The sequence below is a fragment of the Stegodyphus dumicola genome, chromosome X1 (assembly GCF_044657685.1).
Source record: "Stegodyphus dumicola isolate Sdum_Otavi_A_Nest chromosome X1, ASM4465768v1".
Lineage (NCBI taxonomy): Eukaryota > Metazoa > Arthropoda > Arachnida > Araneae > Eresidae > Stegodyphus > Stegodyphus dumicola.
The window spans coordinates 181258565-181276215 of NC_140780.1; the positions used below are offsets into that span (position 1 = coordinate 181258565).

The 17651-nt window shown below is 29.9% G+C and overlaps 1 protein-coding gene across 10 annotated transcripts in view; it reads right to left on the reverse strand.

The window, feature by feature from the left end:
• The window catches only part of LOC118183128 (uncharacterized), a 412812-nt gene that overhangs the window by 58041 nt on the left and 337120 nt on the right, over positions 1-17651 (reverse strand). For all 10 annotated transcript variants that reach the window (XM_085807732.1, XM_085807733.1, XM_085807731.1 and 7 more), the window contains one exon: positions 15251-15370. In XM_085807732.1, coding sequence (XP_085663858.1) covers positions 15251-15370 — 120 coding nt within the window. The remainder of the gene's footprint in view (positions 1-15250; positions 15371-17651) is intronic.

A 17651-nucleotide genomic window follows, 5' to 3' on the forward strand; every position in this document is an offset into this window, starting at 1 on the left:
CCCTAATCAACCAACTTAATTTATATATTTACACAACATAACAAACAAGGCAACACCAAGATAATATTTCTAAATTTATATAATTTGAAACAAGATAATATATTTTAAAGGAAATTAGATTTGAACACATTTCTGATCTATTTTTTAAACCATTTTAATCGTCTTTTTCACGTGGAATTCTAAATTTCGATGTCTTCTCACTTTTCTTAAATCTAACCTATTTAACTTGTAGTAGTTTAGAATAATATACAGGCTTTAGTTATTTGTTGGAGAATATTCAGAAAAAGGTTTAATCGACTTAGACGTAGGTGGTGAGATGGCATTTATAGGAGAGAATTAAACAAATGCTTTTAGAATTCCAGGGTCTCCATGTCTATTCAAAACATTCACTTCCCCTACTTTAAGGATAAAATTTGACCAGTTTCTCCATCCTTTAGAAGATTACCTAATTCATTAATCAAAGAAGAAAGCATTAACCTAGACAATTCTATTTCTAATGTTGACTCTGGCTGCGGTAACTTAAGACAAATATGATCCTTTCAAAATGATTTTCTTGAAAGCTAAAATCTACTGCAAATGGTTTAATAGCGGACTCGCACACCGTTCTAGGAATAACGAAGAGAATTTTCGCTCTGAGTACCAACAAAATTGTTAGGAAGTTATTTTTCGGGAATTAACCTTTCAGTAGATTGCTCGAGGAAAGGAAACTTTTTTTTTTTAAATTATTTTTTTTTTATCAGGTCAGGAATGATTAAAATACTTTTAATTTTCGAATATGAAATCGAATATATATTTTTAAATATCAAACGAATTTTATTGTTTTCATTTAAAAATAAATTTTTAAACAAGATTTTATACAAAACTCTTGTTGGACCATTATCTTGCATGAAAAACACTTTCAAACAGGAGCTTCGTTGGAAAAGAAAGCAAGGTGTTATCATCGTTATGATTTACGAAATCGAATCCTTTTAAGTTCTAACGATAAATGAACTGGTTAACAAAATAAAAAAAATGGTAAAACTAAATAACTGTTTAATGATTTAGAAACTAAATTAACTTGCTGGAATCTGATAGAAGATGGAAGTCGTGCAACGCAAGTGAATTTCAATTTTTGCAATTGGACTACTTTTTATTACTGGTTAACTCCTTACTTTCCAACTATTAAAAATAAACTACAGTAGCGTGAAGAGTACAATTATTATAATCAGAATTATACATACACATATAACTAGTTCTAGTTACATATATATATATATATATATATGTGTGTGAATGCAGAGAAAAACTGAATAAATTTCATCAAATTGTAAACAATCACTTATTAACTATATCCTTTAAAAAGCAAAATTAAGGCACATTACCATCTTACAAATAGATATGATTGCTTCTTTAGGCTCATTATATAACTGCATGAAGGTCACGTCAGGAATAAAAAAAAATGCAATAAATTTTTCGATAACCCGAGCCCCATTGTGTTGTAGTTTTCCCTTACAACGAAGTTTGTGCTACATTCTGAAAATCAGACACAACTAAAAAATTATTCGTTATCATTATTTATAAACTAGTTAACTGAAATTTTCAGAAGTATAATAACCTATTTTTAACGCAAATGAAGATTTTATTACATGTAAACCTAAATCAGCTTCCTTTTGACTTTTAATATAATTTCATGGCTCATATCAGACATTTTGATTGCAAATATTTACTGTACTCGTATATTATTTGATCTTTTCCGTGAAAATATAACTCCAGAGGTCAGATACACGAGCCATACTAGTTGCGGAGTTATTATTTAAACGTTTATGTTAATCAAGCCTCTTGTAAATATTACTCACCTTTCTTAAGTTTGGTCTATTTCGCGTTTTATCTGTGTGAAAAACTATTCTAAGAAGTTTACAATTTATTACAATTGAAAAATCAGTCGGCTTGCATGTGAAATATCTAAACATTTGTGTCAGCTATGACAATTAATTACATCATAATTGCACAGAAGTACGTGTCGTTTAAAATACTGTTTAGAACTGATAATGAACAAAGAACTTAATGACCAGTAATTATCGAAAAAGTAAGTTTAAAAAAAGGGTTTTAGTAAATGGAATTAAGAAAATACGCGCAGCGAAATATTTCCTTTCTTATATTAAGTGAGTAACCATCATTAAAAGAAAAAAAGAGGCGAATATTACTTATTTATATAATAATCAAGTAATATTTCAAATAGTTTTATGTAATCAATCCTTCTTTTAACACTTAACAATATCATCGACCTAATTTATATTTTTACTGTGCTTTTACATTTTATCTTTATTATAGATCTTAGACTGTATATATAAAATTTTCCCGAAATTTATAATTTTATCCGCTAAATTCGCAGTAAAATGAATTTTATATCTGGTTTGCTTGATAACTCGAAATTCGAACATATTTTTCGCTCTCACATATTTTCGCTCTCACAGATGTGAGATGTCAAGTAAAACCTGTATCGCATATTTAAGTAACTTCGTTGAAATTTTTTTCAGTTAAACTAATTCTGATTTACTGATAAAATCCTATTTGGCAAAACGAAAGTTACGTAATGACAGGTTTAAGTTTGGAAATATGGCAGCATATGGAGAATACTTTTTGTAATGACTTAGGCATGCAGTTTTCAGACATAACGAAAAGTTTTCACTTTATTCCCACTGAATTAACACGAGAAGCAAGTCTCCAAACTGGTGCGATTACTATAGTTAATTAAAATTCTGACCAGGTTGCAGATGTCAAGTAAAACCTGTATCGCATATTTAAGTAACTTCGTTGAAATTTTTTTCAGTTAAACTAATTCTGATTTACTGATAAAATCCTATTTGGCAAAACGAAAGTTACGTAATGACAGGTTTAAGTTTGGAAATATGGCAGCATATGGAGAATACTTTTTGTAATGACTTAGGCATGCAGTTTTCAGACATAACGAAAAGTTTTCACTTTATTCCCACTGAATTAACACGAGAAGCAAGTCTCCAAACTGGTGCGATTACTATAGTTAATTAAAATTCTGACCAGGTTGCAGTTCGGAATTTAAACAAAAGGTTTCATTTATACAGAGGATACAGTTCATTGATAATCAAAATTAAGAAGGAAACTTATAAAACTGCCAGTTGCCGAAAGTGCATTCAGAGCAAATCTAACCTGAAAATAATAGGAAAGTTACAGAAGCCGTATTTTACCAAGACTTTCGACTTGCTTTTTTTACTCTAAATTTTGTTTTAGAAACTTGAATAGCCTTATGTGAATATTTCTTCTTTTCTTTACTTCGGTACTGTATTCACTTTTTTTTTTTTTTTTTTTTTTTTTTTTCAATGATGTTAAGCTAGCCCCATGTATATTTCGCAGTTTTTACATTTTGCTTTAATTTTGATCAGATTAAAAAATAGAATTAGACACATGCTTTTTAACAGTATTAGTTTATCAGTAAAATACCCCAAGATTACGATTTAAAATTGTACCCGCAGGTGGGAAAGAAACAAACAAACAAAATGAGAAGGTTTTGCATGTTTGTTATAATGCATTAGTTGGTCGTCAAATTAGTTAAATGAAGTAAAATAAATTTATTGGTAGAATCCATTAAAACACCGAAGTTCAAGTTTATAAAGAAATTGAATAAAAGTGAACAAATACAAAATTAAATGATTTATGTTACTTTCATCTGTTAACAGTTAGACAAATTTTAATGAATTGAATTTCTCTGCTAAGTTACATTTATGGAATATATTACTTTAAATGGCTTTAGAAAGCTCATTAAGAAGCCATAATATAGAATAAAACACTGGAAGAAACTTTTTGGACTGTTATTGCATTATGATATTTTGAAAATTTGCATTGAGATACAAATGGAAATTAATATTCTATTAAGAAACACAAATTAACTTACTGTTTAGGTTGTTCGATTAAGTTAATCTTTGCTTCGAAATTGTAATTTCTCCAAACTTTCAAAAAAATTTTTTTAATTTATCAAATTGAATCACAGTAATTCGTAGGTGCGTTTCCTTCCATAAAGACATTCATAATTTAGTGTTATTACAGTAACACATAAACTCTTAAAAAGCACTGAGATAAATTCTCTCAGCAAAGAAAACTTTTGATAGTTATTTGCAATCAAACCGGCAATTAAGACTGTGTGTGATTTTGTTGCCTGCAAAGAAGAGCATGAAAGAGAAATAAAAAGGTAAGATGAAAGGCTAAATTAAAATCGATAGTAGATGCTTTTTATATTTGCTTTGATATTACAAATGTCGATTTTCGGCACCCAGTAATGACTTCTTTAACTACCGAAAGCTTTTACTTTAGTGCAAATACGATAAAAAGTGTAATTTGTTTCATGGAAATTATTCTCAGATTCCTGGGGAAAAATAATGAGATGAAAACTATAATCAAAATATGATTTCTAAATAACAAATAAAAAAAAAAATCCGATGAGGACACCACATGAATTCCTTGTAAGGCCTATTAAACTATATACACTTTTTCCTGCACTTCATTTAAACATATTTCCTCGAATTATTCTAACCTGATTAACCGATCTTTCAAGGTAAGTTGAAAATGACATCAAAAATTGAAAATTTTGAAATTAAATTGTGATTTTTTGTCGTGCGAGAGCTAAACTTCTAATTTTAATTTTTTCATAACAAGTATAAAACTTTCTTAAATATAAGTATAGGAACCGAGAGATAAAAGTTAGATTTCGTTATTTGTCGAAAATTTTTATTATTTTTTTAATTTTATATTATTGCGAAAACACGAATATTTTCATTATTTAAAATACTTCTGTAACTGGAAGTATATGACTACGATCAAAGACTGCGAAATATAGGGCGGGTAAGATCTTTTAAGCCGGGTAAGAGGGAAACTTTAAAATTAGTGAATTTCAAAATTCATTTAGAAGGACTAAAAAGTAAAATCCTGCGCTATTACTGCAAAGATAATATTTACACACTGCCTGAAAAATTAGTTTTTGTTGAAGTCGAATCAACAAGACCAAAATGACGCGTTGAAGTATTGCAAAATCACACATGCTCCTGTTTTAATTTAAATTTCGGATTACAAGTTCGAACAAATTTGTACCATAATTCAACATAATGTCTGCTCCAAATATATATTTAAAATTAATTAATTTTCAAAGAGTTTTTTTCAGCTTATAAAATTACATTTCTCGCCTATTATATAAACTTCGCAGTGGATAGATATGTATTTAAGAAAACAGCATGCAAAAATTTAAAAGGGACTGAGGTAAGTCTAACACAACTAAAAAATATGACATTCGCTATTTCTGTATTCCCTTGCAAAAAACCACTAAAAATTTTTTACCCATGTGTTAACAGACAAAAATAAATTTAATCACAAGCGATCATTTTTATTTTTAATGCACTATACTTTGAGAACTCTTTCTAGCAATTTAAGACAAATTACTAAGTTCGCAATCTACAGCCAAAGATGAAGATATAAAATAACTCTTGAATTGTGTTCATGGATTATTTAGTTAGATACTTTATAAGATATTTTTTCTCTCTTTTCCGCAGGCCTTCGTGCTGTAACTGGAGCACGCTCGAGAGTTCGATGGCATTGCCCGTTTTTAGTGGTCCTGCATTGATATAACCTAATGACTACAACTTACATGGAGAATTTCCATGTATTCCAGATATGAAGCTCAAAGTTCATGCTATATAGATGCACAGGCATCGAATCAAAATTTCAATAAATTTTCTTTATAGTAAACAAGCGTATACGCCAAAGAAAACAAAAACCATTATATTTCAAGACATTTAGAATAATCTGCTGTATTCTGAAAGCCTTGTGGATCTTGCTCTCCAGATAGTTAACACTAGCGACATACGTAGGTATTTATTTTTTACGTAAAGACAAGGTTCTCTATCTAGCTGGTCAGTTTTTAATTTAGAGCTGCTACTGTTACACTTATTTATTATTCATTTTTTAAGCCTTTCGATGAATAATAATAAACGTAGTAGTTAAGAACTCTGCATTTTGGCCGAACATAAATTTTGGTTTCCTTTCATTTAAAAAACATGTGGTTATTAACTATTTTATTGACAATAGTTTAAAATTATGCAACATATAAAATAACAAAGATGAATTCTCGCTAAAACAAACAAAGAAACAAAAAAAAATTATAAACTCTTAATTTATTCAGATTTTTTTCTATTATTTAAATAGCTGCTCGTATAACATAACCCGATTCCTTCATTTGGCGCTACTTGCATCTATCTTTGCCGATGATGAAATTGCATAAAAGTCTTTAAATGTAATTCTAACTGGTAGCAGATACAAAGGAGGGTAATCCATTGAAAAAAAATTGTGACTGAGTCAAGAATTTGATTTAAATTTCCGGAGAATTATTCTACTTTTTCACCTCCGGAAGTAACATGGGTTGCACATTACAAAGAGCCTCTTCACTAAATACAAAAGAACCAATCCTAAGGATGCTGAGATGCGGAAGTTTCCTCAGAAGCCTTCCGTTGTCTTTTGATAGGACATTTTTATTACTTTATCAACACCTTCTATCTCGACTTAATCGATAATTATTAGTGAGATGGTCGAAGACTTAAGATGAAGTCTCAAGGCTTTGTTAATTATGTTTTAGTAATCTTGTTTCCTTTTCTGTATGTATTGCATACATTAGCTACTAATTGCTTCAATCAATTTCATAATAAGGAACTTACAAATTTAAAACCCTAAAAACTGAAGTGAAAAACTCAGGCTAATAGCCACTAACACCAGCTATCAGCATCAGTTTAATTATTCATTTTTGAGCTGAAAGATACGAGATAAAACGGATAGGCAATTTATTTAACTATCCACGAGAAAATTTCAGGTAATGAATAATTTCTGATTTCAGGTAATGAAACGATAGTCTAAGTTTACGTCTTGAGCACAATATTCATTAACTAAAATTTTATTATAATTTCTTTCGTATCTGTAACCAAATGTTTATTTCTTGCGTAATTTGTACTTTTACATTGCATTTCCAGCATCATGGAGAAAATGCTCATTGAGAAATCGCCTTTTCACAGTCTGCGGGAATATTGGATTTACAAGACAGTAAAGAATGTTTACAGGATTTGAAGAAAAGATAGACAGCAATGCACAAAGAGTGCGTTACTTAATTACTTTCAGATTAATATATCAGTGACTAATAATTATACTGAAACAGTATTATAGTCTTTTCCAAATGTTATTTGCGCTCATATTTTTCTTATAATTTTTGACATTTTCCAAGGCCCCTTAGAGATTTGATTATAATTCACTATCCTGCATAAATTTCTATTGAAGATCTGGATAAATGAAAGCTATGGCATGTAATAAGTGTTCGGTGACAGGTAGACTTACTCTCAAAGTGATGTTGAAGTGCGGAAAACTCTAAACTCTTCTTCAGAAAAGCAAATCGATCAAAGAGACTTTTATTATCGGAAATTACAGAAAATTTTGATGTCAATATATAATAGATATGCTTGTCTTTATGGCGATAAGTCTCAGAATCGAACTTACACGGAATTAAATTTGTAAAAAAACTCGATAATTATGAAATCTGAGAACCTTCATAAGTTCCATGCCCCCTAAAACGAATGGAATCTGCGGCATAAATTCTGACTAATGCAAAGATGTAGGGAAGTCCCAACAGCATTTATTTGATAGCAGTAGTTCTGCCTGGATTGCCATATCAATAACAAGTAGATTCAGATGCATTTTATACCTTTTATTTTACTTGAAGGTACAAGAAAAAAATGCTTTCTCGACTACGAAATTAGTATTAACTGACATTATTAAGAAAGTAAAACACAAACACGGTGAAAACTACAGCTCATAATCTATTTGTCGGATTATGAATTACATATGGATACTTCAGAGATAAAAAAAAACTCGATTTTGAATTCTAATTTGCTACTATTATTATCATAAGACAAAACTGCTAGTGACTGAAAAATTACTAGTTGCGATCTAGCGACTAAAGAGTTACAAAGTTTCTTCATGCTGGAGGTAAAAATTTTTTCCCATTTAACTGATCAAAAATTACTTTTTTGAAAAAGAATTACAAAATAGTGGAAGTGGTTTTATTTAAATAATGCTAGCATGCAAATGAATCCAAGCTGAGCAAAAACCATTTGAATTCTCTGATGCCATTTAGACTGAAAATTGGTCACATTCCTAAAATTTGTCTTAAAACACCCTACCTGGCAACACTGTCTGAAGGAGAAATATTTTTAATTAAAAAAAATAACATTTTCAAATCAAATCAATGAAATGATATTCTGAAGCTTAGAGAAAGGCCACCTAAGAAGAATCTTAATCATATCACATAATTTGTTGCCAGATGCCCAATGTGAGCCTTTTGCATAAGCAGAATCATCGGATCCATTTATTATACTGGATTCTAATCTAAAACCAGTATCGTTTGCTACCGAATAAATAGAATATGCTTTTATATAATTAATTATCGCACGGAAAACATTTTTCTTGCAAAAATCAGACCCGAATTTAAAGTGGGATAACGAAACTCCATAATCACTACTGTCTCACTCAAGATCAGAACCAACTACAATAACATAAGTCTAAAGAGCTAAATGTTTCTCTAATGTGATAGTAAGTGAGCAGAAGTTATAAGTTGAGAAATCTTGTGTTACTCTGTGGTTCCTGCGTGTTTTACTTTCTTCGGTCTTCTGAGTTTAAAATTAATTTGGTAATTTAAAACAAGCCCCAAGTGTTATGTTCGGAAAATTTATGCTGTAAAACGATGTTCTGCAGCAATGTAATTTGCAGTACGCCACGTTTATTTTACCTATTGGAAGGTGGTCTCTGTTAAAACTTTCAGTTACATGAAAGTTTTTTAACACAATATTTTTTCTCAAAGTAGACATTTATTGTTGTTTATTGTTTAATAAATTATGGCAAGCATGCAAGAGCCTACCGCCTTACTTCCTGAACGGAAACTGGCTCGCATTTCACGTAATATAAGGAGAAAACAGCAAAACCTGGCTTGCCAGCCTGGCTTCGACTCTTAATAACATGGAATTTTACCATGTTAATTAGGATAATGAATTTGAAGATGCACTCAAGTAAAATTATACATAAAATACTGAAACTTGGTGCTTTACATAGCTTTTCTTTGAATCCAGATTCTGGGGTTGACTGAAACTTGCGCAACCTTATAATTCGCCTCTGTTTTGGGCAATAACTTTCAGTTTTAATATCATTTTTTTTTTCATCCAGAAGAACTGACAAGTGCATAAGTTGACTTCAGAGAGATATTTCACATTAAAATACTTTTCAACTTTACGTGCTTCCATTGTAAACCCTGAAATGTTTTTCAGTAATTATGAAAGAAAAACTTTTAACATATGTTAGTTAACAAACTCACCCCAACTTCCAACTAATATTTGTTTTATTTCATTAAAAACAGTATGATGGGCATCAAATGATAACTGGTATTTTGCATTATTAACTACAGGTTAAAGAAACAAAGTATTGTTTACGTTACCTATTTTTTGAATTATCTAGAATGTTAATTTATCAACATAATTCTATATTCTGAAGGGTATGACAGAATTCTAAATAATAATAACCTTTACTTATGCCATATAATATCTCCTAATGTTAATTAATGAGTGTAATTAATAACTATTAATGCTCACAAGTGCACTCTGTTAATCTTTAGAATATTAATCATTCGCTTATAATCTTGTTTATAATTAACCAGTTAAATGAAATTGTTCCCTGGATTTTGAGTTTCAGTATTAAAAACTGCTTAATTATGGAAACCACGCTAACTTGCAAAATTTATATTTTAGTATGAAGTAGGTAATAAATTAAAATTTTAATTTGCAGTATAATCAAACATTTTACATTTGTACCTCAGTATAAAATACTTGATTATAAGCTATAGGTCACATGTGATTAATGCACAGTTAATATAATTATTGGTTAATACAACTAAACCTTGAAATTATTATTTGATTAATTCAGCACCACATTTCTTGATTTTACGTAATACTGCACACTCGGTGAATTTGTAAACATAGATAGAGATATTTATATTCAGACTTTACAATTTGGGCCTTGAACCAGGTAAGTTGTTAAGAATTTTACGTAATACTGCACGGCGGGCGAATTTGAAACCGTTTTGAAGAGATATTTAAATATGAATTTTCACCCGTTTTGAAGAGATTTTGATCAGATATTTCTAGTTCTTAGCTGGGCCTTAAACCGGGTAACTGAACCAGACTGTGCAGTGCACAAGAAAGCACTTAAATGCCAGATTTGTATTATATGACTAACAATTCACTTTAGTATTAAGTGTAATACGGGCAATCCAACGCAAACTAAAGGCAGGATACTTGTTGCAGAAGATACAATTTATTTACAGGCCTACAATATATTTTCTTTTACAGCACCGAGAGTAGTTTTATTATAGAACATATTTCAGCAAACATGAATGACATAACAAGCATTATAAATTTAAACCAAATCTTTTTCAATTTTACTTTGATTATCGAACCTTGAAAACAATAACACTCGTAACGTTACACATTTTAAGCTAAATCCATAAATTTTAAAATAACTTTCTAAGATTTTTGTGATACTACTAAGAATATGACAATCGTTTAAAATGCGGTTGTAAACTAAAATAATTTTCATAGAACAAACAGAATATTACACTGAAAGAAATTCGTAAAGAATTTGTAACAGACTTTTCCATTACGTAACTTTTTACACCGTTTAGATATCACATTAAGAGTACCAAGCAGGTGAAGATTCTGCTTTTCTACTCCTTTTACATTTTAACTAAAGACACAAATTTGTCCTTGGCTATAACGACCCCTTTTATTCTATTTTTATGTAGCAATTTAACATTTTTGGTTCATAATAGCGCAGTTACTTTTCTCTTAGGTATTGATCCTGTTTTAATTTCTAAGAAGTTGCCTGTATTTAATATTTAACTTATATGAAAGAAAAGTACACTTTACAGTAATTTTAGCAATGCCGACGCTAACATCACTAATATCCAACACACGTATTCACTCGCTTGAAGCTATGTAATGTCACAGTAAGATAGTTTATTTAATCATTTTGTGTGCACTTATTTCCTTTCGTGTTATATGCTTAATTTTATGGACACGAATGTACGAAAACAATATACTTCATTTCGTATACTGTTTGTAGTTTTGTTAAAAATATAGTAAAATTATTAATACTTCACATGAAAATCATTCAATCTTTAAAAATGTCAGTTTCGTTACTCATACAGAAAAGTGCTGTTTACTGAAACACATTCATTATTGTTTACTCAGATCTCAAATTCAAATAAATGTTGTGTTTGTAGTTTTAGAATTCTGTCAGCTTAGAATATAAGCAGTTAATTCGGCAACTCTTCAATCAGCTCTTTTTTTTTTTTTTTTTTTCGGGGATGGGAGTTTTAAGATTGTGAATTAATTTTCTTCTTTGATATCTTGCATACTACAGCAGAAGTTAGCTTTTATTTGTTTATGTTTTCTGCGATTTAAAAATGGCACAGTGTACGTCAAATCCGTAAATGTTAGACATAAAAAGCTTATGAAAGGGCCTCGGTTCAGATTAAAAGATAATGTGGATAATACAATACATAAAAGTTTGTAAAGACTTTATTTTATTCTAACCAATTAGTTTTAGTTTTAGAACCTTTCCTTTCCCTTCTGATTTCATTTTCCGGAGAATGTAAATTTCAATGACGTAGTATGCAAATCTAAGTGAGTTCGTAGTCGGTATTTAGGCAACGCTTTTAAGAGTTCGAGTAGGAGAGTTAGTTCCGAATTTATGCCGCGGGTTTGAAGTAGCTTTTGTACGCGAATAGTTGGTGCTTAGCCACTCTCTTTAGATTATATTGATATTCTAGTTTCGGCTTTGCTGTGTGCAGCCGATTAAGCGGTTTACATAAATAAGAAACCAATCGTGTAGCCAAGCTTACTTTATTGTGATTTTACTTCTTATTTTTCTGTTAAGTTACTTAGCCACAAGCGGTGGTAGATTGTGAGCACCGAGGGAGTGCATTTTTTTCTTAAGTTCAAATAAAAAGGTTATTTAAACCTTCTTCTGCAGTCATCTGTTCTTCCAAGACCTATCGAGAATTCGTTACTTAGTCTTTTCAGCTAGGGTCTACAATGTATCATTCCAAAACATACTAGAATAGAAGTTAATGCAACATCTCTTGCATACTAAAATTTACTTCTTAAAGCTTGAAATACAACTTTTTTCTCTTTGCTTCACAAAATTTTGAATTGTCCTTTCCCCCCCAAAAAATAAATAATAATAATAATAATAATAATAATAATAATAATAATAATAATAATAATAATAATAATAAAAGATTTAGAAGTATAATGTCCTCTAACGACGTCGCTGATGAATGGAAATGCAAAATGTTACTCTCAAGATGTTGATTCCGCTGCTGAAACTTTTTTATGAATTGACAAACGTAAGAAACAAATGAAAAAAAAAAAAAGTGACAAGTAATAGGTAACGAATCATTTTTTAATCCAAGATAATCATTGTTATTTAAGTTAGCAAAACAATTTACAGATTTTCTACCGCGTTATGAAATTATGAATCACAACTGGGTGGTATGAACAATACCTGAAAAATTTAAAGGGTACATATAAAACAAAAGTTCCAATATTTAAAACGCTTCTAGCGGTAAATTTTAATTAAACTGATAAAAAACAAAATGGACAAAAAAAACGTAAAATTTAGATTAATTAACCTCAGTGCTTTTTAAAGTACATCGTAAAAAAGTAAGCAACAAGAAAACGATTTGTTGAAACTCGGAATAAATAATAGATAGCATAATGTACACATCAATATCCAAATTGTTCTCTTTATTATAGTTTCAAAAATACTTTAAGAAGTAGCACTTATCCTAACAACTTAAGAGTTTTACTAGGACCAGAAAAAAAATTCTTTTCAAAAGAGACAAAATACTGAATTGAAAAAGAGATGAAATATAAGCCCTCTTAAAAAAAGTCCTTTCTTTGCAATTGAAAATTTTAACAATGCACTTTTTTAAATTTTAATATGGAAGAAGAATAAAAAAAATGTGGTAGAAGTAATAAAAAATTACGATTCTTCAAAAATTTTTGCACTACTTATATCATACTTCTGCGAAAATTAAAAGTAATCATTTTTAAAAACGTTTTCTTCCAAAGCTTACAAAACTCTGCAGGTAATAGAAATAATGGTTTCAACACAATTTCTTTGTATTAAATTCCCCCCCCCTTTAAACATTTAGAATTTGTTGGACTTATTGAGAAACAATTTCTTTTACTCTCACTTCTACAAAGACAGAAGTATTTTGTGGAATACAGTAGCTAGAATTGAAATAAAAACTTGAAAAGAAAAACAAATAAAGCATCAGACATCATCGCAGGATAAGTAATAAAAATGAAGTCCTGATTTAAGGCAGAGTTATTAAATTACAGACCCAAATTCACATCACAGATAGTTCGAAAAGTTTTAATGCAGCGTACAGTTTATAATTCGAGAACAGACTATGAATCATGTTTTACAGAATGGAGTGAATGCACACAAGCTAAAACGAAGCGAATAAATTCCTAGCCAATGAGTAGAGTAACTTAAAAATCGACGATTTCTTATGAAATTTGAGTAACAATTACCAGTGAATTGGATGAATAAATATGATCTATAAGAGATAGAAGGTATACAAAAGTGAAGATAATGAAAGAAATAAAACAAGAAATATCAAGTTCTAAACAATGGAGGAGAAAGCATAAATCATAAGCTATCCAAATATTCCTTTACTTCCCATGGTTCCCAATAGATGGCGCTATGTGAGAAAAATGGGCCGTAAACTTGCGCCCGCTGTTGTTAGCGTTAACTTTTTTTTAAATGTTCTTTTTTTTTCCCCCCCCCCCCAATTGGCTTCTTTCTTTTCACGCTCCAGTGATATTGATCGCAAGAGAAAAATCGTGCGCACTGCTATACAGACCCATTTTCACATAGCGTCAGCTATAATACTGATCTGCCATGCATATCAAACATAATATGCAGGCCTGAAGGAATGAAAGAAAATACGAAGCATATTTTTTTCAGAACAAAATTTAAAGGAATAATAAAATAAATAAATAGTAAAAAAAAGGACAAGTTTTTTAGCGTGAAAAAAGGAATTTTGAGTGAATGTGCAGGGAATTTTTAGTGAATATGGAAATCAAAGAATACACAACATGAAATTTACATATTTCATGAATGTGCACCATTTATTGAAATACTTTGAAGATTCTTCTGCTTTTGATGTTACAAATATTCTTTTGGGGAAATACCTGAGGAAAAGCTGTCTTTTGAGTTGACCACAAATCACAACACAGATAATTTTTTGTGAAAGCATAAAATCAACAAATTAAACAAACTAAAACTCATCAAACACTTTGCCCTGAAAACAAAAACATTTAGAATTTTCATATACATTATATGATATAAAGAAACATATAATATAACCTTATTAATATAGCATTTTTTATTGATACAAACTTTTGTAAGTCCACATGGAAAAATCGTAAGAAAAAGGAAATAAACATGAGATGTGCTTACCTGCACAATATTCATTTGACTGATATACAAACCGAAGTCTACACAAATGACTGGTACTGTTTAAGCCCATGTAATCAAAAATAGTTCTTACCTCTAAATTCAGGAGTTAATACTATGGAGTTTCCTTCTTAGCAGTCATACTTACTCTAATCCAACACTCATTTCAAGTAAATGCATTTAATATTCAGAACATTCAATAAAACTTTATTAGGAATAAGCTGTATAAAGACCCATAGAGACACAAAAGTTAACTGTCAACATGTAATAAATCACTTGCTCAAGATAAAACACAAATTAAAAGATAAGCATAGCATTATATTATGTGAAAAATTCTACAAGTCAACTCTGCTTTGGTCGTCAGCAAATCACATTCTCATTTCTGGAAACAGAGTAAATTTGAGAAAAATCTGCTCTGTTATCTTGGCTGCAATGGAGATGCACCACTTTTTAAAATATTTAAAAGAAATTTATAATAGAAACAGAAGCATCATCACAGAGAAACCGTTAAGAGTTTTAATGAAGGAAAAAGCAGATTAAACACACATTTGTGTATAATAAATTTATCAAAAGAAGGGGAAAAAGGTATTAATAAGAATAGCAGAAAGACATGCACAGTATTATAATGTTATACCTCGTGCAAGGTTAGAGGTTTCTCTGCTTTCCTCTTGCAGTCAAACCTCCCATAAATTGCTGCATACTTTCGAATTTCATCCATGCGCCTAGGATCATCTTCTGGCATATTCATGACATACTGAAACAAAAAATAAAAATCATGGTTGTAGATGCAGTGACTCAAAATGCAACAAAGCCTTAACGTAAATAAATAAAATTGATTTTAGGTAAGTTTTAAGATATATTAAGTGATTAAATAAATTGAAAGTGAATGATTTTTCTTAAAGCGACAGTTTGAAATTTTTGGTAGAGAAAATCATACGAAGCTAACATAAAAAATTATAATGCAGCAAAATTTAGGACACAGCATACAGAATGGAAAAGGACAAATCATGCAGACAGATGCAATAACTCGCAAGCACTGTAAAAATTTGCAGGAACAATCTGATTCAGCAAACATCTGTTAAGTAATCAAGAAAAACTACTGCAGTCCTTTAGAGTATATGAAATCATGAACATAAATTATTATTTCTAAGTTATGGAATACAAGCGAAGAAGCTAGGATACGGTGTATCAAAATTCACCTTATCTTCTTCGCCCAAATTTATGTAATCTAAGTCTTATTAACCCTAGAATGCATACAGGAGTTGCACACAGCCCCACAGCCTTTTAAAGTTGGCCTGTCTGTCAAAGTTTGGTCAGATCAATATTTTAATACTATTTGAATTTTTTTATATTTGAATTATAATAAGACTACTTTTATAACGGGATATCTGATCGCTCCACGTATCCAATCTTGAATGAAAAAATTCTGTATCCACTCGATTAACTGCTACATCGCTCTGTACGATAAGATTTTAAGATGCAATAGAAGCATTTTGAACCGTCATTATTTGTACTATATTATAAAAATAGTTTATCTTGACATTACAAATTAAACAGGAGGAACAGCATTAAGAAATCTGCATCCGTAAAGGAATTTAATTTCATACAATATACGTATAATAGTACTGTATAATATAGATATAATATTCTGTATAAACTATATATTCTCATAGTTAAGAATATATTCTCATAGTTAGTATATAGTTCTCATAGTTAGTATATAGTTCTCATAGTATATATTCTCATAGTTAGTATATAGTTAGTATGTAACTATATATTCTCATAGTTAGTATATAGTAGTTAAGAATTGCTTACGAAGTGGAATAGAAGGTTGCCAGATAGTAAATGCATTTCTAAATACAAACGTCTGATACATAACGAAATTTACGATGTTAATTGTTTATGATGTTAGTTTCCTATTAGTTGTAAAAAGGGGCATACTAACAAAATACGCAAGAACTCATACAATGGCAAACTTAAAACTGTATTTTAATATCGCGTGACATTCCGAATACAGAATTACTTGTAATACTATGCTTAAATAGCCACATGGGTCTTCACATAACAGACCGCTTCATTATTTTAACACGGAAGTAATAAACCCCTAAGAAGCCATAAATCACAAAGTGGAAACGGATATAGAGTTCAACATTTAATTTATATCGTACACTATACTATAAATCGTAGCAAACAAATTTTGCATAAAGTAGTGAATAATAGTATTAAATACAAATTACAAAAGCTTTCCACTTCTTAGAATTAAACTTATGCACTTTTTTTTAAATACTTTGCCTCTATTTTCTATTTTTTGGTCAGAATTAATTAAAAAAATTTCCCACTTGTTCTCTGAGAAGCAATTTCGACAGAAGTTTTGCCTATTCAATCCTAATTTAAAACGCAAAGTGAAAACAAATATGGAATTTCATAATACTTTTGTTTTATAATTTCTTCTTCATTTACAATAATACACTTGAATTCATAAAGTAATAAGAAAGCCACATATCTATAAGTTCAGTTGCACAACTTTTCCAAAAATCTGAGGTCAAATGCCACTGATTATGGCGGAGCATGTTATAAACTTTTCAATAATTTACAACAATAACGATCTCTTGTAAACAGAAGAGAATAGTAGAAACGACTCCCTCTGCCCTCCATCGAAAAGAACAAAAATGGAAAATTCTCAAGCTGCAAAACAATTTGTATTACTGCCAAACAATTCGAGGAATTGAATACTAAGGTGAAACAATAGGATGCAAAAGCAATACCCAATAATGGACTTGGCAATATTTGGCTGAAACAACGGGAAATTTTTATCCTGCGGATTTGAGTGAAAAAAATTATAAGGGTGTTTTGATTTTAAAAAAATAAATAAAAACATTTTGCCGCAGAGTGTTAGAGTTAATTAAATTTCACCTATTATACAGCTTTTTTTTAGCTTTGCAATAATAAAAAAACGTATGAGTAATTTGAAAAAGCATAAAAAGTTAGGAAGAATTATATGTTTATTTGAAGCTCCCCCTTAAAAAAAAAAAATG